The following is a 26,672-nucleotide window of genomic DNA, read 5'->3' as shown; positions in this document are numbered from 1 at the left end:
AATATCAATACATTGAAATAAAACCTAATACCCTAAATTATCATTCTTGTTAAGTTATGATGGTTCCTGACACATCATTTTGTTTTTCAGCTGAATTAAAAAGGACACAATACAAACAGAATTACTCTCTGTCCCATACTTATTGTTAAGGAGTAAAATGTAATGAGAAACGGTTCTTATTGTCAGTACCCAAACAATTGTACACGATGCACATGAGCAAGGTTAATGACAGAATTATACATTCCTTACATGTTCAAATAATGAATAGTGTTACCAGAATATCTGTATTCATTTAAAAGAACAGTAATGCACATTAATACTTCCCTTTATGGCTTCATTTCTACTAATCCAATTAGCAAAGGGTGTAGATTTGTTATAAACACGCTGACATTCTCTCAGTATGTGATATATACCAGGTGTCATATTACTGCTAATTGAGTCAGTTACTTTCTCACCCCCTTCTACTAACTAACCTTGCTAATTGAGGAATGTACTGTACTACATGTATCATCTGTCTGCTTTCACTGGCTAAATATATATATATATATATTCTCTAGGCACAACACAGAAGACAAAACTTTAAAAACTGAACATCTGGAGCTCTCCAGCAAGCTGTAGATTATATTTTCTGCTTCTTGATAACGTAACCAACAACAGGCCAATTAAAGGATGCATTCCATTTAAAGTATCTAGGAAAGGAATACCTAGAAATCATTCAGTCCGTCATGAATTCCAGTATATTTGTAACCTTTAATTTGTGTATAGTTTGACGCTTATCAGTACAGCAATTGATTTCACAGTATAAATGACAGTCTACCAGTGTTGTACAGCAGTCAAAATGGTCCATTCCTCTATGCATGTCAAACTTACATTTGTACATGGGTAGGCAGCAGATAAAAAATTACAGCCATTTTTTAAAATTAAAACTAGTGTTATTTTAATTTATATAAAACGTTCTGTTTTGTACCAATATAAAGAAATACTAATAATATTTCCAGTCAAACAACCAAAACAATACTATATCTATCTATGTATATATACACACTATACATGACTACCTCAAATTGTTTCTGAGATGAGACTGATTATGGTGGCAGCAGCTTTTTTAAATAGTTGGCATGAATAGGTTAATTTCTTGTTTACAATGCCCATAATCAAACTTGACCAATATCACAGAAAGCAATTATGCACAGAGTATGTAGCAAATATCTTGAAGTGTTAGGTCATCCCACAATGGCAGCCATCTTAGGTCACAGCACTGAAAATATGAAGTAGCAAATTGTACTGTTTTGTGATATATTAGCAATTGTAGTGGCAGCGGCTGTAGTGAATGATTAGCAAATTCATACAAGCTCCCCTAATGGGGATGCTTAGACTGATACCGGAAAACTCCAAATGCCTCTTTGCATAAAAATTCTGGCAGTCTTTTTATTTTCTCCCAGTTTGAAATGAATTGTGTACAATACTAAGGCCTCGTACACACTGCGGTTAGCGTGCCAACACTATTAACAAACTGCAATCCCTGTTTAAACTAACAACTGAACTCGGCCCACTATTACACGGCATTCGTTAGGTTTGTGTGGCGGCACCATTGGCACCATTTTTTTCTGAAGGGAGAATAGATCAGAAATTTAATTCAAGGGATCTTAGGCATTCTTAAGTTGTTTGTTTCTGGCAGAGTTAGTATCTACTTGTATTCAACATATTTATTGCAAGTCTATAGACATTTTTTACAACTTCATTAATGAGTTTGCAATGAGGATGTTCAATTGTCTCCTTAGTCCATCCAGCCACAGCAACATTTGAATTGTATCATTACATTTTACTGTACTGAAAAAGCCTTAAAGCCCTAAAACTACAAATGGTGTAAATTAGTGATCTTAACCAAATGTAGAAGAGTTTGAATAAATTCCACATATTAATCTGTAACATAGTAAAAAGTAAAAAATAATCCCCACTGAAACTTATTGTCTCCGCTATCATCTTTCATCATGTCTGCTTGTGTTCGTTAAAAGGAAAAGGGCAGCAGTGTGGAGTAGTGGTTAGGGCTCTGGACTCTTGACCCAGGTTGGGGACACTGCTGCTGTACCCTTGAGCAAGGTACTTTTGCTCCAGTAAAAACCCAACTGTATAAATGGGTAAGTCTGGTCTGGTCAACAAATGGATTATTTCAGAACTCCTTATTTACCTATTTTACATTATATGCTTATGTAGATGGCCCATTTTTAAAGGTTTGGTCAAACATTACTGTCTGTACCTCTTAATAATAATAATAATAATAATAATAATAATAATAATAATAATAATAATAAATACCAACAATGATTTTATTGTATTCTTAATACTGTAAATGGCAACTTTACTTATGTATTTAGTTTTAGTTTCTTTACAATTCACAGTGAAATACAATCTAATGCAACCCCCACGTTGCCCATCTATCTGACTTCCATACAAATTTCTGTACTTTAATTATGACTTTACTGTGAGACTGCTAAAGGATGGCTTTCGAAGCCTGGATTTTCACTTTTTCAGGGCTTCAAGAAATCTTGCAGAATTGTTTTAGTTTTGCAATCCGTCATTGTTAATTTCAGTGTGGGATTCTTGAGCTTGTTTATATATATATATATATATATATATATATATATATATATATATATATATATATATATATATATCTGTGCTGTTCTTTTTATACTGCAACTTCGATGAAAGAGTTCCCAATAATTTATAAAAGGACATACATGCTTTACATCAGTTTCAAACCACATATCACCAAAAATATATATATAATCTACTTAAATAAAGGCTGATACAAATTAGTGCATTGATTAGGAATACAGTTTTAAACAGTCCCCCCCCCCCCCCCCCCCCCCCCCCCCAACATAAGACTTATAAAATATCATTGATACATAATAAATACATTTCCCAACATAAGAAAAGCAATTGCAATGTTAATGATAAAGGACAGCTTTAGAAAGCAGTACAATATCAATGTTTAAAAAGGAAAAAAAAAAACGCCATCTCTACATAATACACAGCATCATAAAAGCACAGTGTCTCTGACATTTTTTGGTACATGTACTGTATGTGCTATTTTATTATTAGTACAATTTACATTAAATTATTACAGAAATTATTTACTAGTTGAAATGTGCACATTTCTGTCAAAAATGAGATGTGCTTTCAGTGATAAATCTGTCTCCTGGAGTCATTTGTTATTAATTTATTTTTATTTTACAATTTTTTTCTGGAAGGTAATTAATTACATGGATTACAATTAATGGGGTGTGCAGCAGTGCTAAGTTGTAGAGAAATTTGGTTGACCATGGACAACCAGATAAAGAAGGCATCAGCAAATGCAATATAAAAAACAAAGTGCACTAAAACAATGTAGAAAACACCTAAATCAGAGAGATAAACAAGAGATTATTTACATGTGAGCCCACCAAATAAATGACCTATATAATGCCCAGCAGATTGTAAAAAAAAGTAAGGCTAGTTCACATTATACAATTAAGTGAAATAGAGAAACAGTAAACCTTTAAGAACATATCTGCCCTTTATAGCCCTCACATGTAAATGTGTGTCTCAAATGGTATATTACTAATACATGGCAATGCTCAAACCTTTACACCAATTCTGAATTTCCAGACAAACTGCCATTCTGAATTACTGGCACTGGCTGCTAATTTCCTTCAATGAAAAGCTTATTGTTTTCCCCTTTTCCTACTGCAATTAATATCTCAAATGGCAAAGTCATTTTAAACTGTTTATTTTTCCAATATAAAACATGTGAGACTATCAAAGCTCTTCTATTAAATATTATTCTAATGACAAGGGACTACAGTATATATACTGTACTTAATATTTTGAAGGAAGTGATGATACCTTAAGCTACATCATGACACAACCAACCGTGTAAACTTAATTAATGTAGCTTAGAATATTTTCTTTATTATTCTTTTAATTCGGGACATTTTACTTTAAGTATTTGATAACAATTAAGATGATTTAACATACTGCCATTATTCAATTAAAGCTTAAAAAGATCAGTTCATCCCTAGAAAACATATCAGTTTTCACATCAATAAGACCAGTTGGGTTTCAGTTAAATTAAGTTACATATGTTTAATTTGAATACTTGTATATACCAGTATGTGTGTAATAAAGCTTTTTTTATGAAATTTGTATTTTACAAGGTTACCATAAAATTGACCTTTACTGCGTTTTAATAAACTGTAACATACTGAAGTTAAACTCCATTCCGTGTTCTTGCCCCCATACAAATCCAGGTAATTGGGCTAAAGCCTTTTATTGTTTACTGGGGTAAAAGGCATACAGAATGTCACGCTTAAACTAAACAAAATATTGTACCTAGTCCTGGAAAAAACAAAAAACAAAAAAACATAGATTGAGATGTCACAAGCCTTTTACTACATAACTTCATATCAGTTTTGTCTTTGCTAAATGTGTAGCTTCTAGGCCACATTGAGCTCTGCCATAGTACACTGGTCAAGGTTAAATAAGTTCACTAGTAATAACAAGACCTGCATTTTATCTGGATAGGAAAGCAACAAAAATATGTAAAAAGCATGGCTGAGTATTAAGCTGACATCTGTAAACAAATTTAATGTACATATGATGGTAAACAAACCTACTTCATATTAAACCACTGGCTTAACTGGGACGTACTAACCAGAATTACGATAATTCCCATAATGCAAGTAAATTTTTAGTATTTTCAGTGTCTGATAATAAACTCCAAATAACACCTGTTGCTATTAAATACTCATCAGAAAACAAAATGTTCAAACAGTCACTGAAAAGAAGAAGAAACAAAAATAGTACACCACTACCAGGTTATTACAGCAGCCCATACATTCCCATACGTTCTACATGGTCTTTCTGGTCTTATATTAAATTGATTGCCAAACACAGCAAGATACGATTCACAGGTTCATAGAATAGTCTCAGATCTGGCCTGTCAGACAAATTGAAGTCTGTGATATTTTACACATCAGACCTGTTTCGTTATATAGGGACCAGATTAATTTGCCTCAATCTGGTCTGGCAGATGTACATACAATCCTCAAGGACTACATGATGGCAACACGATGAATCACATTCAGGTAACAATGTTCCAACACCACTCTATATATTTTAAAAGATAAATAATAGGTACCTTTATTTCAACTGAATTCCAACTGAGCAAAAGACATGTCGAAGAAAGAGGACCTATGCCAACATTCATGACTTCAAAGCTTCCATCTAGTTGAAATGACACTAACTATCTGTCAAGGTTGTTGCTACTGAAACACCTTTAGGAGTATAGCTAGTTTCTGCTGTTTCAATTAAACACATCCTCCAGCCACAAATACTGTATTTAAATGATTTTCTCTAGTTATGAGAGACCAGTCATCATCATCCATTACCTGGTTAATTTGACCTTTTGATGAGCATTCGATATAAAATATGCAGTAATATTTATGCCACACCAGTCAGTCAATCTGATAAACCACTGTAAAAATAAACAAATAAAAGGCCCTTTAAAACATTCATGCCTGTATGAACAAATAGCTGTACAAAACATTTATGGTAAGAGAAAAAAACAAAAACAAAGAGAGCTTTCTCAACAATTTAATAAAAGCTTTTTTAAAGTACAACTTTATACATTTACTGCATTATGGGAGCTAGTGCAATCTGGCAAAGCCTTGTCTCAGTGAAAAGGCGGCAGGCACACAGAGTTAGAGATATACACAACAGAAACTCTTGGAGCAATAGCAGATTGTTTAAGGCCATATAAAATGATGGCAGACATTGTATGTAAACTAATTTAAAGCTGAAGACCAAAACTGAACTGATCCATCGGTTGAAGTGAAGTCGAGCCAGTGTTCCAAGTACAAAGATTACTGCAACCGACCAGAAAATGTTCATTTTTTTCATGAGGTTCATGAGGCCAGAAACATACCTTGGACGTTTCAAAGTCAGTTTTTAATAGTCTCTAAATGTTCTTTTTAGCAGTTAGGATTGTTTTAGCCGCTTGCGTGGAATGCCAAAAGGTGGACACTGTGCAGATGCTAGTGCTCGAAAGGCCTCTGCTACTAAATGAGGATGGGACTGGATCATCGATTTCCAGCCTGCAGTTTCCATTATGTCTGTTGCATGGCTGCAATGAAGTAAAAGAAAAAAAGAACATAAAACGGTCAAAGAGAGTGTAGGGTCAGCATAAGCAGCATCGATAACTGACAGCAGTCTGTTGTTTAGAAGGCCTTTATAATTCATCAAAATCCAGTTGTACAAACAGGTGATTTACATTGATATCTATATATTACATCGACTGGTTAAATTATTTGGACAACGTTAAAAATTTGTTTGGAAAGTATCATACAATGTCCCTACATCTTGACTGGACACACCAGTCTTCCAATAAGCTTATATAACATATTTTGGAAACATGTACATGTGTCCCATATACACCTTACGTACTTGCTGTTCCAGTTTTTTCCATCTTTGCAGCCAAGCTGTCTAAGGACACTGCACCTGTAATGAAAATTTGTAAGAATTGAGAAGAAAAATAACAACAACAACTTTGAAATTAAACACATAAGCAGATATTGTACTGATCCAAGAAAAAAGGCACTTGCCTGTTGATGAAGTCTATTGCTTGTGCTTTGAGCTGTTCTGCACTGTGTAGATCAGCTAGTATGAGGATATCTGCAACATTTTCGACTGAGAGGTTGCTACACAAAGCTTCTTCACACATAACCTTCAAACGTTCCAACGCATACTGAGGAAACAAGATGAATAAAGTTGCTTACTAATTTGTAATGTTTATAACTATATAAAAAAAAATTTAGACACAAAACAGAGCCCTTGATATCTTGTTGCATTACCGGCATACAAAGTGTTAATAAAAAGGCTTTTATACCTGCTTTTATTTTTGGACAACGCAGAGTGTAACATATTTATACCGGCTCATTCACAATGTACAGTCCCATTAGTTTTAATTACAGTACTTACTTTATCTGCCGCAGCCAACAAGTTGTCAGCCATTTTCTCAAGATTTGGTGCCTTCCCTGTGTAAATGAATCTCATCATCTCCTTAAACACATCAGGGTCAACGTCATTTATTTCTACACGGTTCTGTTATCAAACATAAAAGAAAACAGTTTATTGTGTACCTGTAGGTTTTTCTTTGGCTTCTTAGTCAACTGAAATCTAAACCAAAAAAAGATGCATTTATGTCTGACAACAAAGGACTGTTCTCTTCATTAATTTTTTTAACAGCTTTACACATTAATCAGGCACCCGGAATATAAATGAAAATGTGTGATTCTCACTCCAGTCGTACATTTCTAATGACATTAGATTAGTTACTTTTCTTAAAAATACGTTTCTCTATTTTATGACAATATGATTGTTTTGATAACAGTAATTTATTCCACTGGTCAACTAATTTATACATCTTCCCAATGTTTTTGTTTGTTTAACTTACCTTTTTACTTTCCTCCATTTCATGTTCAAACATTGCATTAAAAACAGGAGATCGAGCTGTCAAAAGTACAAAACGTTAGTCATTACATTACAAGGTGAGAGGCCTGTCATAATGTGCCTTTATTCATAACACACACACAATTAAAAGCCTACAATATTTAACATTTTAAAAAAAATAATAATAAAAAAATAACATTTATCTACAGAATGACATTAATGGGTAAGATGATGTTAATGGGCAAGCCCAAATTTTCAGCATAGTAGATTACCAAATTCTCAGCATAGATTACCAATTACACAGTAGTGCTGATAAGATGATGTCTAGTAAAGGCTGCATAGTCCTACTTTTTGTCAGCATTGAAGGTGCATGCAAAAACTGGATTATAATATCACAGACACCTCACCTGCTAAAATGGATTTGTGTGCTTTGAACTCCTGTCCTCCTACATAAAGGCTGCAGTCTGTAAATCTTGAACCTTCCCAAAGATTCCCTAAATCATCTGATAACCGACACTCTGGAACCTTTAACATGTTCATATTTGACTGGCCAGAAATATTAACAGAGTCTTGGACTACGCTTACCTGTATTTATATTGGGGGGGGAAAAAAAAAAAAAAAAAAAAAAGATTTAATTAATTAATTAATTAATTAATTAATTAATAAATAAATAAATAAAACAAAAAGAAGTTATACAAGTACGTTATACACCCCTTGAATAACCCAGACATCACTACTGCACGGCCACTTTATAGGACCTGTATCTACATGAATACAGTTTGCCCTGATCACAGCCTTCACATGTGATGGCACACATTCCACAAGGGGCTGGAAGGTGTCTCAGGGGATGTTAAGTCATTAAAATTTCATGCAGCGAGATCATGATGACAAATGTGTGGTTCATGTTCATCCCAAACACATTCAATTGAATTGATATCTGCAGATTGAGGGTCCACGTGAAGATCACGCTAGATGGGTGCATTATCATCTTTAAAGTATCCTTCGCCATCATGGTGCAGCATTTTTGTGTAGACTTGATCCACAACCATGATTAACATTCCAGTGTCTACCAAGATAATGCCAAACCCACTCAGAAATGTGGAATAACTTCTTGTAACAAACAACCATGCAAACATCTATCAAATATCTATCAAATATAGCAAGCGGGTTCTAAAGAGCCTCCTCCTCATTCATAATTAATAAGGCGATTGCTAATCATACAGGATCATCTTTGTTTTGTTGGGTTTGTTCTAGGTTTCATTTTATATACCGTTACAACAACTGCGTGAGTGTTAGCAAATGTTTATTTTTGTTCCACTCCCACACTCAATTGTAATCCTGAGCCCACCTAGCGTTAAAGAATACTGAGTTATGATGACATTAAAATCTACCCTGTAATACACTGAAAACAGCAAAAAGACACACTGAATAAATGTTTGTAGCCCAATCTCCAACCCACACATGCAGACAACAGTTGATTGTTCTTACAAAAAAATACACAATGGTTCAAATATAACCGGGAAAGAAGGTTAGAAATCTGTTGAATACAGTCTTTATTCATGGTTGACTTTTTAGAGCATGCATTTATTAATACAGATATTTCACTTTCAATGTAGAACTAATCTGCACTAAGAAATTGCCAACTTTCACCAAACTATTAATAAATCAACTACAACCAGGAGATACTACTTGTTACAATCTCTTTCTTTTATCCCAATAACTGTATTCGCAGCAAATTCATTGAACAGCGTATTTAGCGTGTTTTTTTATTTTCTAAGTGAAAATAAGATGCAATACTTTCACACCACACACTCTTGGGGGACACATTTCAATTATTTTTGCCACTCCAAGTAGTGACATATGTTGTAATCTTGCCAAGAGGATTTCAAAAACTTTCCTGTGAATACTTTTAGGATCAGGGTCAGCTAAAAATCCATCCTCCTCCCCAGTCACTAATCAATCTGCTTTGGTATCAACAGCCCAGCTGGCTTTATTTTAAATTCATAAAATAAAGCCACTAAGGCAATTAGCACATTTAATATGATTTACATCCTCCCATTTCCTGTTACATTAAATAGCACTGAAGGGTGTAAATATCACTACAAATTCGATAGATCTTCTATGAAACAACTATTTCTATATATAAAAGAACTGGTCAGAGCAGAGAATTCACAATTTTTTTTTTCGCTGCAAAGCAATATACAGTTTGACGTGAGATAAGAATAGGAGTAGACCACTGTACTTTAGATGCTAGCAAACAAATAGGAAACAAAATAGAGGGAAATATAATATGAATATAAAAGTGGTAGCGTCTAAATCTGTTAGCGAAGCCCTTTATGGCTACAACTCCCTATTTCCTGATTGATAGATTCTCAGTTGGCTACTTCAGCTGTTAGACACATACCAACAGTTTTAAAACTAACTGCATTCCCCCTGAGGTACTTAATGTTTTTCAACCTGCATACAAGATATAAACTTAATTCCTTTCATGTTACCATAAACCTTGATAAGTGCTTGCTTTCTTTCCTGAGATCTTACCTCAGCTTGTATATTCACTGGGCATGTATCAGTTCTAAGTGTTGGGGGATAACAATAAAATATTCCTTGTAAATTAGTACCAAAACAGCATGTCAAAAACTGGGTGAATTTTAGCAATTGTTCAGGCTCTGAAGGAAATTTAATTACTAGCTTTGCTTCAGAAAAATATATATTGGCCAGAAAGTGTTCAGTGATTCACTATTTGTAAAATATTCCACAAGCAGAATTATCAGGTCAAAATAGCAGAAATATAACTGGAAAAGCAGATAAATATTTCATCAGGGACACAGTAAAAGTCTGTAAATATGTTATTTCAGGAATTGTTATCATTTTTAAGTTGGTTCAACGATCTGTGCAGTACTTCATAAGTACAAAAGTTGTGCTTGAACAGTTCTAAATAGGTATTGTTATAGGATACTAATATAGCAAGACACTCTGGTACATGTTATTTTTTCCTCAGAAATGGGACAACATGGAAAAAACACATAATGCTTTCTCTGAACACTGTACTTTAGAAAAACTGAAAACCTACCTCACAAAACAATGTAAGCTTGTCATCTGGTAAAAGGCCATTTGTTTCATCAAGCAGAAAATCTCTCCTAATAAATTTTTTGAACCCCCAGTCTTTGCCCTGGACAAACCGATATGCTCTTTGGCTTTCTAAAAAAACAAGAAGTAAACTCAGTTAGCGTTTACCCTATATATTATTCTGTGCTTTCCAATCAGTAATACATAACATGTATTAGGCCTTATGGTGGTGTGGAGTATAATTACATATTTACACGTCAGGTCTTACCCATAGCTTTTGTTTCTTCTCTCTTGGCATTCAGCAAAGAGAACTTAAACTTTGCTCTTACTTCACTTTTTGGACAACTAACTAGCAATAAATATAATGATAAATAGTCTTTGCTCTCATCATCCAATCCCTTTGGGTTTACTCTCAGGCACCTGTAACAAAAACAACAGCAATACTTACGGAATGCTCTAGGAAATGTAATTGGAAGAAACAATATTGGCTTATGCATAGTATCACATTTGAGCACTATTTGAGCACTTGTTGGCACTATTTAATTGAAATTGCAAAATAGCTTTAAAAGAAATATTGCAAATTGATCTGAGAACAAAATAATTTCACGAGAAGAGCATTTAAATAGACAAGATAAGAAGAAACTTCATACAAGTCTTCTGTCATGTATCTAAAAAATGATGTCTGCAATGGTACTGTACCTAACCTCATGCCGAAATCATACAAAAAAAAGAAAATATCTTTCAAACAGACTTTGAAATTCTTTTAAATACTCTTACCATTTCATTTTATCATTAGGCCCAGAAGAAAATGTTGAACTCTTTAGAACCTCTCCCATCTCTTCCCGACAAAAACTGAAGTTGTTTATGGTCCACATATAAGAAAATTTGACTACTTTCACCTAGAAGAGAACACAAATCATTATGTATATAATTATGAGCAATTGCATTGGTGAAAAAGTATTTTATGCTGCTTAAAACAATGCAGATTCATAGAACGAATCGAGCGGAATACTCCTAAAGTTAAGAAAAAATAAGTGTTGTGCACAATGGCTTGCACGCATTTGGATATAAATGACGTCCAGCTCTTCAGATTCACATTTAGAGTGGGGCACATTGTATTGTGACGAGTTACTGATCCTGTAATGCCACACTCTCTTTTCTGTAATGTCTCCTCAAACACTCTTGGTAAGATACAGTATAGTATGGTGCACATAATTCTATATGGCAATTCAATTCAATAGAAAAAAAAATACAGTAGAATTTATATACTGTTTTTATCTATTTTATTATTAAAATAATAATAATAATAATAATAATAATAATAATAATAATAATAATAATAATAATAATAATAAAAAAATAGCACTTTCGCTTTTTATATACTATAGGAAATAATTGTTTTCGGTCACTTTCCAAAATGCTTGGTCGTTTATATATAAGTAACTCAATATATATATATAAGTAACTCAACAGTACTTGCACAATTAAGTTGTACCTTCTTTCCTTTACTGTTTTCCACAGTGAAATCTTTATGATCACGGGCATTCTTCTGGGGTTTTTGTGTGTAGGCATTTTTTTACATTTCGCCACAATTCTGTTTTAAATCCTCTGTACCTTAACTGTAATACAGATTTAAATCTCGCAAAAAAGCCTCCATTCCTAATCTCCAATAGAAATGTAGGAATGTGCTGCCACTCAGTAGTTGGGGTGGGTTTAACGTACTCTGAACAAATCAATGATAGATACAAGTCAGGAAGGCAGGATATTTTCACCTTTGGCATACTTGTAAGTAACAATTGTTTTATGAGATATAAACAGCACCCTTCAATTCTGAGTACTTCAGGTACATCACACACAAGTTTGTTCTTATCAAAGCACTTGGGATATCTTCCATTATACTTGCTCTACAAAGTTACCTGAAATAGAAAAATAAGCCTACAAGCTTTTGTCAACACTGATCCAACTTTCTCCTGAAGTTGATATCAGCCTGGAAATGGAGCTCACAACACAAAACAAGTCGTTCTACAAACAGCTCTTTAACAAGCATAATAGTTTCCTGAATACATACAGAAAAAGAAAAGACCAAAAATGTGAAGTGAAAACTACAAGATGATAAACTTAGTACAGTAAAACCTGTATGAAAGGGCACCTGCCTAGAAACTCTGTAGACCACAAGATGGCTCCTTAATTGATTGATTGTTACAAGCTGGTTTGACAATACCTGGAGGAGCGATTCAGATACTAGTTTCATACCTGTGTGTAACACCAGCTTTCAGCCACAGGCCCACTGGACATCTCTCCAGGTGGAGGAGGGGTCGGCACCCTTGACATCGCCAGCTTGTCCACCTGACACGCTATGGTGATGCCCTTTAAATTTCAGAAGTTGACCTATAAAAAGCAAGAAAAATCCTTATGACAACTTAAATCATTGCTCCTGAATTTTAGCTTTACAAATGACTTTGTGTTAGATTATGTTTGATTTCATAAACCTTTAAACAGTAAACGTTAACATATTATAGTAGGAATGTTTGTAACTAATAAGAAAACCTTATGGCCCTTCCGATACTTTTGTAGAACATTTTTATTATCCCAATCTGAATGTGCACGAATCTAATAAAATATGAAAACTGGTTCACTGTCAACAACTTAACAGTTTAAATGTAAGCTCCTACCCTACATGATAAACCAGTAACCACTGTCTTAGTCAAGCTACAGTATTAGCAAAGTGCTTTGCTCAGATTGTTCCCTAATTCACTGCCATACCAGAATTAGGGAAATTGGATCAGGTGTCTCATTCCAGGGGTTTGACGCTTTCATTGTTGAGATCACCAACTCATGGCAACAAGAGAATGTTTGTAATGAATGTGTACTTTTGCAGAACAAGAAAAGGGGAATGTTGCAGCAATACAGTAGTCAAACAGTTAAAGGACTCTTGCCATAACATACCAAGACCAACACTTTTTGTGTTTACATACAGTACTAGACTCAGAAACAAACCGGTTAAAACAAAAAAAAAAATCTAATTAAGTTTAAAAACTGGTATGCATTTTTAACAGACGTTTCTAAAGTAAATTGAGAGCAGTTCCATTTACAGTCCATGAATTAAGATTGAACTTTGTTACCTTCAGGCAGTTTTTGCTCATTTGGTGGCTACATTAAAGCAGTCAATTGCTACAGTCACATAATGTTATAAGCATTAGGCCTACTACAATCACACATTGCTGTGCAAGTATTTGATAACTTTGAGCTATTCTTGCCTTAATTTGCAAGTTGAAAAGTATGTATAACACATATATCATTGTTTTCTATAATTCTTTACTACTGTACACTAGTAAGCTGTTGATTTTTTTCAACCTTTTCCCTGCCAGGTACTGTTAGCATTTTACAGCACCTAGGATTGCACCTGCCACTTATTTTTAGGGGTAATCAAGATTCAGTTACCAGGGTGGCTGATCTTGATTAGCCCTTCCCTGGTATTGTAAAATACTATATGTAGTGGGGTATAGGTCTATGCAATCAATCCTTACATTGATTCCCTACATTATCACCCCATGTTGTCATGCTCTGCTTTTTCAATAGCCTAGTTATTGTACTGCTTCCTTTACCACTTTTCCACTGGTATAAAGCCTGCATTGTGCAATATATTTTTGGCCTTTTTGCCAGCTTATGAATCTTTAGCTTCACAACAAACATGACTCTGACTCCAGGCTAAACCAGGTTATTGTGAATATGGGAATTCAAATGATTAAAAAATAGTATTTACTTTACCCAATATGTACATATACAGTACATATTGGGTAAAGTAATGCACAGTAACTGGTAGTCAATCAAGGACAACATTTTTCTTATTGGTTAGTGAAAGAAAAACAAAATGACACTACAAGTTGTGTATTATTGTATATTAATCCCACGCCTCTTTTGAAATAGGGAGACAATTCTTACCGCACGCCCTGCAGTGGGTTATTACGCTTATAAAATTGCTACATTTTTTTTTTTTTTTTAATAATTACAGCAACTAACTTTAAGAAAAAAAATAGATATATTTGATATATATATATATTTATATTATATATATACATATATATATATATATATATAATTTATCCTTCCACTGAGAAAAAATAGTCCCTGAAGACTGTTTTTTTTAATTTGCCATAAACACTGCATTGAATATTGACATTTATAGTAACATTTTCGAAAATAAATTTGTGAATTGATAGCAGACTGATTTCCCACATCTGAGGGAGGATTCATGGAACAGCCAAACACTGCATTGGACTGGCACTCGAGGGGGGGGGGCTTCCGAGTGGGTTTTTTTTTTTTTGTAGGAAATTCTCCTACGCAGGATTTGCGGTCTTTAAAAGAAGCCGACTAATAATTTCTGAGGTTGTTTTCACACCGATGCCGGTAACCGGCATAATTTCCCTAGATTGTAAACCAGCATTAGATGCTATGTGGACTAAACGAGTTCTGTGTCAGTTTGCGCAGTGCCACAGTCCTTCCCGACCACGGTGAGCACAATAGAATTCTATGCTGAACCTGACCTTGTTTAAAAGCCCAACAGTTGTATTGGCAGAGAGCAGGAGAGATTTTAATTTTGCTTTAAATATGATTTTGAAATCGGAGGGTAGTGGCAAGATGAATCTGTTGTGTCAAATTTAAAAATTGCATACTCGCTAGTCAGTTTTATAAGGCGATATTTAGTTTAATAAGTAGATGCCGCTGCTGCATATACAGTATATTATGCGGACTGAGACTTGCCTGGTTATTTCTCAGATGGCTTTTGAATAGTGTTACTGCTACTGCTTGCCTCAAAGTTTTCTTTGTGCTGTTCTCTGACTAAATAAATACCACAGTATATTTGCCAATTTTTCTGTAATTCTAAGTGACAGAGATGAAAAAAAAAATCATTTAAATGCTGTTTGAGTTGTATGTTGACATTTTTACCTACAGAAACACTGTTTAGATTATTGTTACTATTAAGGCGGAGTAATAGTAATAGATCAGGTAAGTAAGTCTATGATGTCATAGCCGTGCGGTAAGACAATTATTACCTCACGGTCATGTGATCTTGTTCAGCCAATCACAGCACTTAATTTATCCAAGCCATTTTATAAAGTCTATTAATCTCATGCCTCTTTTGAAATCAATTAAAACTCTAGAGACAAATAAATGAATACATAACAGTGGAAATGCTGCAAATAACTTTCAACTGTATGGTTTGAACGTAATATACACTTTGGAACCAGAAATGACAGAATAGATTTAGGACCAAATATGTTCAATAGACAAAAACTTGTAACCTGTACACTCAACTCCCATATATCATGATGTAGTCAGACAACATTTTATCTCTATTTGGAAAAGGAGACCATTTAGAATAAAAAGTCAGCAAAGTTCAACTAAGAGTTGTTGCTTCAAATAACGGTATATAACCAACCTCCACAATGATCACTAATAATAAAATTCAAGTAAGCCCATTTTCGCTAATAATATTTAACTAAGCACATTTTTGTAAATCTAAAGCAGTTTTATCACCAAAAAAAGATTATTTGTATTCTTGGTTTGCTTGTGTAAGTTACCTGCAGATTTGCATTATGTGTGATTAAACATGAAAATTAACCGGCTGTTGGTGCGTGCTAATTTACGTTTCTAAAATCAATAGAAAAGTGTATTATTTACTGCTTAGGAATACATGTGAAATAATGTGTAATGCCCAATTGAAAGTTTTTTTTTTTTTTTTTTTTTTTTTTTTTTAATTTGAATTTAATATACCAGTATTTTTTTCTTGAAAAGGCAGGTTGTTTACATATTTACAAAAAAAATTAAATATGGCAGCCTTAATTAATACTCACACTTGTAATGTAATATGTACTGTACCATTTGCAGGTTTGCAAATCAGCCAGTTAAAAGAACCATGAATGAGGAGTCACAAATGCTGCTTGCAGATTAGATTGCTAAAAATAGACCTGCCGCTCAACCATTTTTTTTTTTTTTTACTTCTTTCATGTCTTGAAATGTTTTGTTTTAAATGGTTTTAAACATTTACTACTCTAAAATGTCAAATCTAGCTACAGGGTACTTACATTGAGAATACCCATCACCTACCCTTTTGAAGAATAAAAATGTCACAGACCTTCTCATCTTTATGAATCATGGATCATGGTCCTTGAAGTGTATTATAGACCTGATCAAGGTGGTGATGATTCAGAATATAAATCATACAACACTGTTACAGTAATACAACAAAGTTAAACAAGCTTAATTAAGGCTTCATTTCCTTCACAAAACAGCAAGTTTCCATTTACTGTTCTACCTCCAACTTTTTAACTTAAAAATCGATTGCTTTCAAGGCAGAAGGGGGATCAAAGCAGTCTGAAATATAATCAATTGAGGATACAAAGAACTGGGACTCGGTTAATTACAATTATGACCATTCCTACAGATTTCCTCTAAAAGTCTTAATTTATTTTTAAGGAATTATGTTGTTTTAACAAGAATAGTTGAGTCAGTAAAAAAAAAAAAAAAAAATCACGTGAATGCCGGTTTTAAATGGATACCAAGAAAGAAACACATTTTCCTATGGGGAGGGTGAAGATTTAGAGAGCACACAATGTGTTGCCAATACATGTGATTACATGACTGCTTGTTTGTCCAGTAGGTGGATACAGTGCACTCTGTTTATAAGAATCACTGATATACGAATCAAATCGCATATAGTGATCAACACCACTGGGACAAAATCATTCCTATACCAACCAATGTAAAATAATCTGCTTGTAAGAATCAAGCAATCCGCTTATAAGAATAATTTTGGAGCAAACTGACTACATGTAATATGGTACTTGATCAAGTGCAATGACGTGTACAGCCAATAAAACTGTTTTTGAATTTTAATTTGATCATGTCTCGCATGATTAGGCACGTACTCAGCGTATATACAGTATATCTGTGTGAGTCGACATGGCAGGAATAAGAAAGACGCTTTGTAAGCATATAAAATGTTCTTATAATACTGTAAGTGTTTGGTGTCTACTTCTAATCATGTTGAGTGTATATCGCGGAGGTGAGTAATAGATAAAATCAATTTTAAAAGCTTAATAAATATATAATGAAGTGTTACATACATGGTATACATGTATAACAACGAACAACTACAAACATCAATGGCACTTGAAACGTATGTATTTATATATAGCCTACAATCGTACATACTAAAATACTGTAGCAATCCTGATCCATACAAAAGTTGATGTCACCATAAGAAAATAAATTCCAACTAATATACATAAATGGCTTTCTTTTTAACCAAAAAAAAGATTGCAAAATGCACATTAAAACAGTTGTATAGCAATCTGTGGTAAAATATCCCCCCCTAATGAGGGTAAATAACTAATGCGGTTTAATCTTTTTTTTTTTAATAATCCGTACCATCCGATTTTTATCCACACGCCAGATAATCGTAAATCAGCATTTTATATGTGAAGGGTTCTAAATAAATGTACATTCTACATGACAAAATGCACAATTTTAAATGAAGTTTACAAATTATACACAAAAGATATTCCCATTATTTTGTATTTCCATATGGCTGGTGCAAGAGCCGTCTCTCTGCTGGTAGTTCCCATAACAGCAAATTCTGCTTCTTTTAATTTTTCTTGATCTCGTTGACATGCATTTTGATTAACGAGTTCCCCTTATCAAGTTGTTGAGACAGGAAGTGATGTAGGTGACCTGTGACAATTAACCCTCAGAGTACTACAGGGCCGATGATCGGCCCACGGAGGTGTGCTGCGTGAGGACTAAAGGGCCGATTATTGGACATAGATCTGCCCTCCCATTTGCTCTCTGTTATTTTTTTATTGGTCAATTTTACCTAGCAACAAACTTTGCCGAGCAATAGCTGAGGGCTTTGTTGTTAATATTAGCCAATTAAAATGGTTGTGAAGCGAACACCTTTTTTTTATTGGTTAAAAAGAAAACCCTGTCTCCAAGGCTAGCTGAGAGTTGAGAAATGGCGGATTAGAGAGTGAGTTTTTAAGCGATTCGGACGGAGAATATGTTGAAGGTTTTATGGCTTCTGAGGCTGATAAAATGTATAATTGGTTGGGACTGTGGATAGTGATGACAGCGATTTAAAAGAGGAGGATGGAGAACAGGAGGATGAAGAAGAGGAGGATGATGTGGCGGGAGGTGACGACAGTACAGACAAAGACATGCCTTTAATTCGGTTGCTGAACAAAAACTTCAGAGTCCCGATTTGGACCCGTAACAGAACTGCCAGAACAGAAAATAACATCGAACATAAAGAAGTATACATAGGTTAGTGACTTCACCAAACTGGATTTACAAACCACTAATATAAACTGCTCCAATATTTTAGTAATATGCTTTATTAAAAATCAAAATATCAAATTTTGCATGTGACATTTAATATGTGATTTATAGTATTCACACATTGTCAAACTGTTTCTGCTAACAGAGAGAGAAAAAAAGAAAAAAAACACACAGTGCGTGAATGCCGCCTGACAAACCTTCGAATTCCTGGCTAGAGAACAAAGCTTCGAACCTTTGAACTCAGCCCTAGTATGAACTGTGCTATACTGTTACTCACCAACTTTTTGCCAACAACTGAATTATCATGCTATGACTGCTCCAAAGGCCTCACCATCAAATCAGGTTTCAAGGGTGTAGGTGAAGGCTTGTGAAGCGGACAGGGTGGTTGCAGGCAATTGCTAATTAATAATCACTGTGTTCTTGGTGTCCTTTGTACATCCCATCCTACAAGAAAAACACCAGAAAGAGGCAGTTAAAAATACAATTAATAAAAATAAATAAAAAAGGCTAAACAAAGAAAAGCGCAGAATGCACAGAACCCTCACCTTCTTAAACCATTTTTTACAAAATGTCTAGCTTAATTGCTGTATAAAAAAGGAACTCATGCCATTACAGAAAAAGGATGACTTTCAAAGAACATTCAAAAGACTATTTTCAAAACCAATATTAATATTATCATGCATCCTCTACCACTGCTGTAAACACAGAGCTACAGTATATCATGAAAAAGTGGATTACCATGCATTAATGTAGTGTACAACAACCATCACAAATACAAAACTAAATGCATTGTTGCAGTTTTATGCAAACTACTAAAATTACTTTTTAAAATTTTAACTGAAGATTGTATAATTTTTTAACAAGCAGCATTAAGAAGCCCATTATACGTTTATGGGACAGAACAATAAAATGGGTATAATTATTTACAATATTTGCCAGCAGACCCGGTGCATATTGGAGACCGGCGATTATTTGTGAACGGCGTTTATATTAGATCACTAGCTTCACATGCGTCAAGCTGTCATTGAGAAGCCGCTAACACACAACCTTGTAGCAACATCGTAACTCAATTTAAATATTCCAGCAACTTTGTTAAAAGGTTGTGTTGTGTCAGTGGGAACTAAGTAACAGCTTTGTTTTATAACAAAATTACATTGTATTGTACACCCTCAAGTATAAAGCAAAAGTATTATTAGTCTTTTTATATGCACTGGTTAACAAGGATACAGTATGCAAAACGTAGGAAAATGAACAAGCAGTATGAATTTATTTAAAACGGAATTAGATCTACTATTAATAATAATAATAATAATAATAATAATAATAATAATAATAGAAAAATTAACAATAAAAGCAATAATTAGGCTATCATTATCAAAAAAAATGTATTGTTAAATCTCAAACCTGTACATTGCTAATACAACAAAACACGTTAAAATACACCAAGAGGTTTGTATCTGGCCTACTTTCAGCACACTTAAAATTATCAAAACTTTTAATAACATAATAACTGCATTAAACAAATATGCATTACATGTAGGTCTACCTTAAATTACATTTTCTATTATTTATTAATCCTGAGAGTCACTTTCATCGCTGTCACTTATTAGCAGTTCATTACGCTCAAGCTCCTCCTCATCTTCCTCAGCTTCAATCGCAATAACAGAGACCCGGCGTTTAATAGAGAGCCAGCATTTATTTACAATATTTGCCAGCAGACCCTGGCGCGTATTGGAGACAGGCGATTATTTGAGACCAGGCAATTATTAAGTTTTATGGTAGTTTCAAACTATTTATTTTACTAATTATAAACCAGTGTGGGCACATTCAGAGGGTTCCTAATAATCACTAGGGCTGGGTATTGGCAGTGCCTTCACGATACGATACGAGGGTCACCATATGATATAGTAAATTAAGCATGAAACATAACAATCACACAACTATTATCCCATTTGTTTGTGCAAGTGTTTACAATAATAACAATGGTCAAAAAAGCTTCACAGTCTGCTTTGCTGTTTCATGTTTATTATTTAAAATATATTTCATTAAAGAATACAAATACTGTAAATCATAATATATTTAACTAAAATAACATTTTGCACAGTTCTTGAAAACAAGTTTTTTCTTAAAGTTCTGAGATTTAAAAAAAAATAGAAAAACAAAGTCAGTTCTATATGTAGATTCTTATTAAAACAAATACAATTCTGTCATATATTGAGGTTTTTCTTGAGGAATACAAAGTGAACTACATGTTCTGGTTTGAGTGCACTTCTCTGTGCTGTTACCAAATCTCTCTTTCAGCAGAGACACTAGTCCCTGGGATGCACAGGTAATACTTTGCTACCTTGGCTATGGATAAGCCACCTGGTGAGCCTTCCACCAACCGAAGAGGATTTTCATTCAAAGGTAAAGGCGCTGCCTCTTTATATTTTAGGACCTCAGTCTTTGCTTTTGCAAACGAAGATTTTGGTCTGTCAGATACTTCAACACTAAATGTGTCTCTAAACAAATCTGAAAGTGCACAAGAAGCAGAAACTGAATCTTCTGTTCTTTTGGCACTGGGAGCAGGGCAGGGCTCTTCATCAAGATCAGGTTTATGTGGGTTTTCAGGTAAGCCCAGGGCAGGCTCTTCTTGTTGGCAAAGTGGGCTTCTCCGGGCTGGCTGAGCTGAGGTTCAGTGCCACACACAGTCACTTGCTGCTGAAATGCAAACATTAAAATCAACAAAAAACAACACAGTAAAATCGTTGGGAGCTCAAACGCATTAGCTATTTTAAAGAAATTATTTTATTAAAATATTAAATAAAGAACAGTTTCATAAATATCAATCTATTAACCACATTTTTCCAAATGTTGCTTTCAGGCAACTTTATTATTCTTTACTTTTTGTTAATAAGTTTGGGCATATAACAAACATAATATTTAAAGAGTTAAGCAGCATTTGTTCAAAAAAATGCATTAAACTGAATATAACTAATTATAACTTTAAAACTATACATACATAAAGTGTATTCTTTTTTTAATCATTAAAAGGTATGCAGACACATTAAATACACAGTAAAATAAGCTCAGTTGGTAAATACTAAATAAAAAATATTTTTCTATGCATGATATTTTACCATAGTACAGTACTACTGTATACAAAAATATTTACATGTAAGCTCTTAGTAACATTAGCCTACCTGGTTCCGAGACTCCCACAGTTCTGCTGCATCAGTGGTCACTTCTGCATAGATGTTTATGTTCTGATTCTGAGAGAAATGGCAAAGATTTGAAGCGGAGATCAAGGGCTGAAGCAACATGCAGAGTGTATCCCACGTTCAAATACCTCTTCTTTAGGTCTTGTGCTAGTAACTTTAATCTCTTTATCAATCGGCGAGCCATCATCGCAGCTCTGTGCACTCTGTAGGAGCTGGGCATGGAGTGGTACCACAATTGACACAGTGAGGATTTTCTCCTCGCACATAACGGTTGTGGCAATCTTCACTGTTTTCAGCACCCTGATGAAGTCTTCTGCACAGGTTATGTCTGTTTCGCTCAAAGTGCCGATATCGGTTTCAATTTTTTTAATTTCTTTTGATATCAATTTGGCATACACAGCTGGTTGCTGCGCTAAAAACCTTTCAACCATTTCAAAGGCACTGTTCCACCTGGTAACAACATCGGTTTTCAGCTTGTGTTCTGGTAGGGCAATCACTTTTTGCTTCTCTTTCAGCAGGTTACTTGCTGTCGTGTTTCGTCTGAAGAAATTTACAATTTGCTTAACTCTACCCAGCAAGCAAGCTACTGAAGGTATTGTCAGTGCATGCTGAAACGCTAAATTCAAAGTAGGAGCAAAACACAATGTGTGTCATATTAGCTTCACGAGCAGCAATAACCATATTGGTGGCATTATCAGTCACTATTGAGGGGTTCTCATCTACAATACTCCATTCTTCGATAGCTGATTTCAGCAGATCTGCAATATTCTCACCAGTATGGCTTTCCAGTGAAGCCCTTGTCTGGAGGACATTGGAGACCAGTGTCCAGTCTGCGGTGATAGGTAATTGTCACATATGATTCTGTTGCTCGTGAGGTCCAGCTATCACATGTGACCGCTACCCTCTCTGCCCAAGAAAGCTCTTACGTGATCTGTTTATATCTGATCTGGTTTAACATGTAAATTATTCAAAAAGAATACATCTACACATTTATTTGTAAATACTGAGAATTAGTTTAATATACTTTTTTTTTTTTTTTTTATTGATTTTCAGTTTTAATAAAATCTTCAGTTTAGTGTGTGAATGTGATTACTATTATTGGTCAACATTATTAAAACAAAGAAGCGTCATTTTACAGAAATACGAAACCAGTGTGCGGTGCTTCCCATCCCTGACTAAAATTAAGGTGAAATCAAGAGAGATAGACACACCATCAATTTCCAATTGTTCTGTTACCATATGGCATCTTTCTTTTTATTGTCTTTATAACCACTGACATCATAAAGAACATTATACTTAATGACGTGCTGTGTACAGAAACATAGAAGGCTCGTGCAGAGAAACCGTCAGTTTGAGACAAGAAGACAATTCTATTTTTGGAGTAAGGGGGGAGTTTGCGTAGCAGCTACACCCCACCCCAAAATGAAACAATACGCTTGGACAGTTGTATTGGATTTACCATTGTATAAAGGGTTTCTCAGCCTCGCAAACAATAATAAACTTATGCACAAAGGTGAGAATCCAGTGCACGGCCGTGAGACTCTCAAAATTGTGAAAAACCGTGTTTCACAGGTAAACCTTGAGACTTGACATCCATGGTACTGATATGTTTGAACACACATTTCCATTTGACTAGAACTGCTTAAAAAGGAAATTTCGATAGTCTTCTAAAAATAACAAACTTATGTACCGTGCCTATTTAAACATAGATAGATAATCACAGATGACACCACGATGGACATGTACATTTTCCAATGTCTTTACATTGTATGTCAATTAGTAATAATGTAGGCTATACTAGTCTGCTGATACTGAGGACCACAAAGTAGTTGACAACATAAATTCCACTATTTTAATAATAACCAACAAGTTAAATTATTATTGTATACAAATGGGTCTGACCTGCTTGCTTGGAGCTCAACAGGGGTAAAGCTGTAGGTCCTTATTAGACAAACTGTACTGACATGGCGGGTTGTAACATAAAATTGGCATCACACAGTGAGGCACTGTTTAGGCCCTGTAGCCGCAGTTTAAATGTACAGTAAACGCAAATGAATTTGAAAGAAAGGAACTACTGTATATTTCTCAAGCAACAGATAATCTCTACAACAAAACTGCTGCAATTTATGGTAAAGTGGGTTAAGCATGACTCTATGAAAACCAAAAAAAAAAGTCAAACAAGGATTTAAAGTTCAGTAGGTAGAATTAAATGACCTCCCACGTTTGTGTGGACCAGACTGCTCTGTTTCAAAGCTCCCTCTCCTTTCAATTCCACAATGCATGCACCATTCAAAACAACCTCTCTCTCCAGAATGGAATCATTAAAAAATTCTGTAGTACTGGATGCTACGCCTTTAAGTCAAATGAACAGAGTATCCAGGTTCATTACAGGCAAAGTAACTTTGTGTCTTAATTGTTTTTAATGTCAGTTAGTAGGGAGTTTGAGTATTCAAAATAAAATACCAGGCCTATGTACTGTACCTACTTAGAAGCAATACTTAAATTCATTTGTAAAGAGGTGCTGACTACAACCTGGAAACACTTAAGGGGTGGGTATTTCTTTAGGGGTTAGTGGTTCCACAAATCGTGTTACGGGGCAGCTGTCAAAATCACTCCCCCTTAGCAACCCCACAAGCTGAACACTTTGCCTATCATTGGACTGCCATGTAAATGTGTAGTGCTTCAATACTCAAATATGTTTTTCACTGGAAATTCACACTCCTGGAGAAGTATAAATAAAATCTGGTAGCCCAAGCAAAAGCTTGATTTCCATGACCAAGAACCTGCCATGCAACAAAATAATTGCCATTACAATGTTTCCTTCAGAATACCTACAGCAAAAGGGATATTGAATAAGTACATCCTATTTGCAAGGAAAACAAGGCTCACCTATGCCACACTATTTAGTAGCATAAATGTTATAGGTTTATATTCATCCTTCCCATACTGGAGAAATGGTTTCGTTCACAACGTTTCACGTCTGCAATGAGAACATAACTTCTCCAATGTAACCCATTAAACTGCTGTGGCCCATGTGTTTGATTTGTCAGTAACATGTACAGTAGCAGCGTGCACAATCCAGATCAAAGGGATTTCATTTTTATAACAAGATCATTGTATATACAACACAGCACATACTGTGGTAACTATGTCATGCAGGAACTGTATTTCTACAGTAAAGGACAGCAATAAAAATCAAATCAGTGTATAAAGTTATTTTAAAGATAAAACCTCCAAGTGCTTGCTAATATCTACAGCAAATCAACATGCTGTCTATTGAGTCTGGACTTTAGTACCAGTACATAATTCATTATTCAATTAAGTTCGTTTTGTGGTTCATACTGCTCAGTACTGTACAACTTGAAGGTTTATTTTCTGATGTGATTTTACACAGGTTTTTATTATTATGAAGTTGAAATAGTCCAAACAAATCCTATTTTACTAATTATTTAGGAGCCAAACTGTAGACTTCTACTTTTCGTGTCTGAGTAACAATACATGATTACATGGTGACTGCTGCACACGATTCAGTTTTGTAATACTATTAATCATAACGAACATCCTGTCATTGTTTGTGTTCATGTTGAGCATGACGTACAAATCTACCCGCATATTAAAATGTTGCACAGTTTAAATTAGCATACCGTGTAACGTACTGCTTGGAAATGCGTGACATATAAGTTTAAGTAGTTGTACTGTAACAATGTATTTCGCTACTAGCTTTTCAAACAGGAAACAGTTTTTATACTGTACTCAGCAGCAACCACAACAAAGACACGCAATATTGCTGTTTAAACCCATCTCAGTTAAAAATGACACAGGTTACGGATGTAGTTCAGAAGACTACACCTCAAGTAAAACAGGATTTTAAAAAATAAAAATAAAACAGAGCGGGAGTTAACAATCCTTCCACAACCGCCACGAACAAAACCAATGCCACATAGATCCGCATAATTTCTGATCGCATCCAAATTGATTTATTTTTTCTAATCTATGTATCCCCTCTACTGGACTGTGCGAGGAAGATTTGGCTGATTAGAACCTGTTTGCTCAGATAATGTAGGTTCTGTATTAGGCTGTCTAGTTTATCGTGATGGGAATCAAGAAGGGGGGTGGTTGTGGAGGGGGGTCACTTTGCATGGCCTAAATCTCCCCGGCCCAAAACCGCCACCAGTCCGAAACTAAGGCGCATTTGCGATTACAGTCACACAGGTTCTTGAAAGTATACACTACACAATAATAATATTTTAGAGCAGACATCTCTCCTGTCTACAGTGGCCTGTGTCCAACAAACAACGCTCTTCTTTGTGTTTAGAGTCCTCGCAGCACAGAAAAATAAAATAATAAAAAGAAAAAGAAACAAAACATGTACGAACCTTTCCTCCACTCTTCCACCAGGGACAGACCCCACACATTTGTTCTTTGCGACTCTCCTTGCCTTTGTGTTATTTAAATACTACGAGGTGAAACTTTAAAGGAATTGTTGTTCTTTTATTTTTTTTTCTCAGAACAGCTTTGTACCCATAGCAGCAGCGGCAGCAGCAGCTCTGCCTTGCTTTCCCAGAATTAAAGCGCATG

General features: G+C 34.7%; 1 protein-coding gene across 2 annotated transcripts; it reads right to left on the bottom strand.

Moving 5' to 3' along the window:
- Positions 1-4,262: 4,262 nt before the first annotated feature.
- Positions 4,263-26,662, bottom strand: LOC117412805 (speckle-type POZ protein-like A). 2 transcript variants are annotated; one of them, XM_034021386.3, is made up of 12 exons: positions 26,471-26,662; positions 19,172-19,338; positions 12,811-12,945; positions 11,335-11,456; positions 10,826-10,977; positions 10,562-10,689; positions 7,899-8,076; positions 7,496-7,551; positions 7,021-7,143; positions 6,645-6,787; positions 6,487-6,540; positions 4,263-6,166 (listed from the first exon to the last, which is right to left on the bottom strand). In XM_034021386.3, the coding sequence occupies exons 3-12, from the start codon at positions 12,886-12,888 to the stop codon at positions 6,022-6,024; spliced, it is 1,179 nt and encodes a 392-aa protein (XP_033877277.1). In that variant the 5' UTR covers positions 12,889-12,945; positions 19,172-19,338; positions 26,471-26,662; the 3' UTR covers positions 4,263-6,021. The 2 variants fall into 2 exon arrangements, with proteins under 2 accessions (XP_033877277.1, XP_033877284.1); XM_034021393.3 differs by having other exon boundaries at positions 19,226-19,338.
- Positions 26,663-26,672: the final 10 nt, after the last annotated feature.

The sequence above is a fragment of the Acipenser ruthenus genome, chromosome 10, assembly GCF_902713425.1.
Source record: "Acipenser ruthenus chromosome 10, fAciRut3.2 maternal haplotype, whole genome shotgun sequence".
Taxonomy (NCBI): domain Eukaryota; kingdom Metazoa; phylum Chordata; class Actinopteri; order Acipenseriformes; family Acipenseridae; genus Acipenser; species Acipenser ruthenus.
The sequence above is the reverse complement of the archived record's forward strand: the minus strand, read 5'-3'. Positions and strand labels throughout refer to the sequence as shown.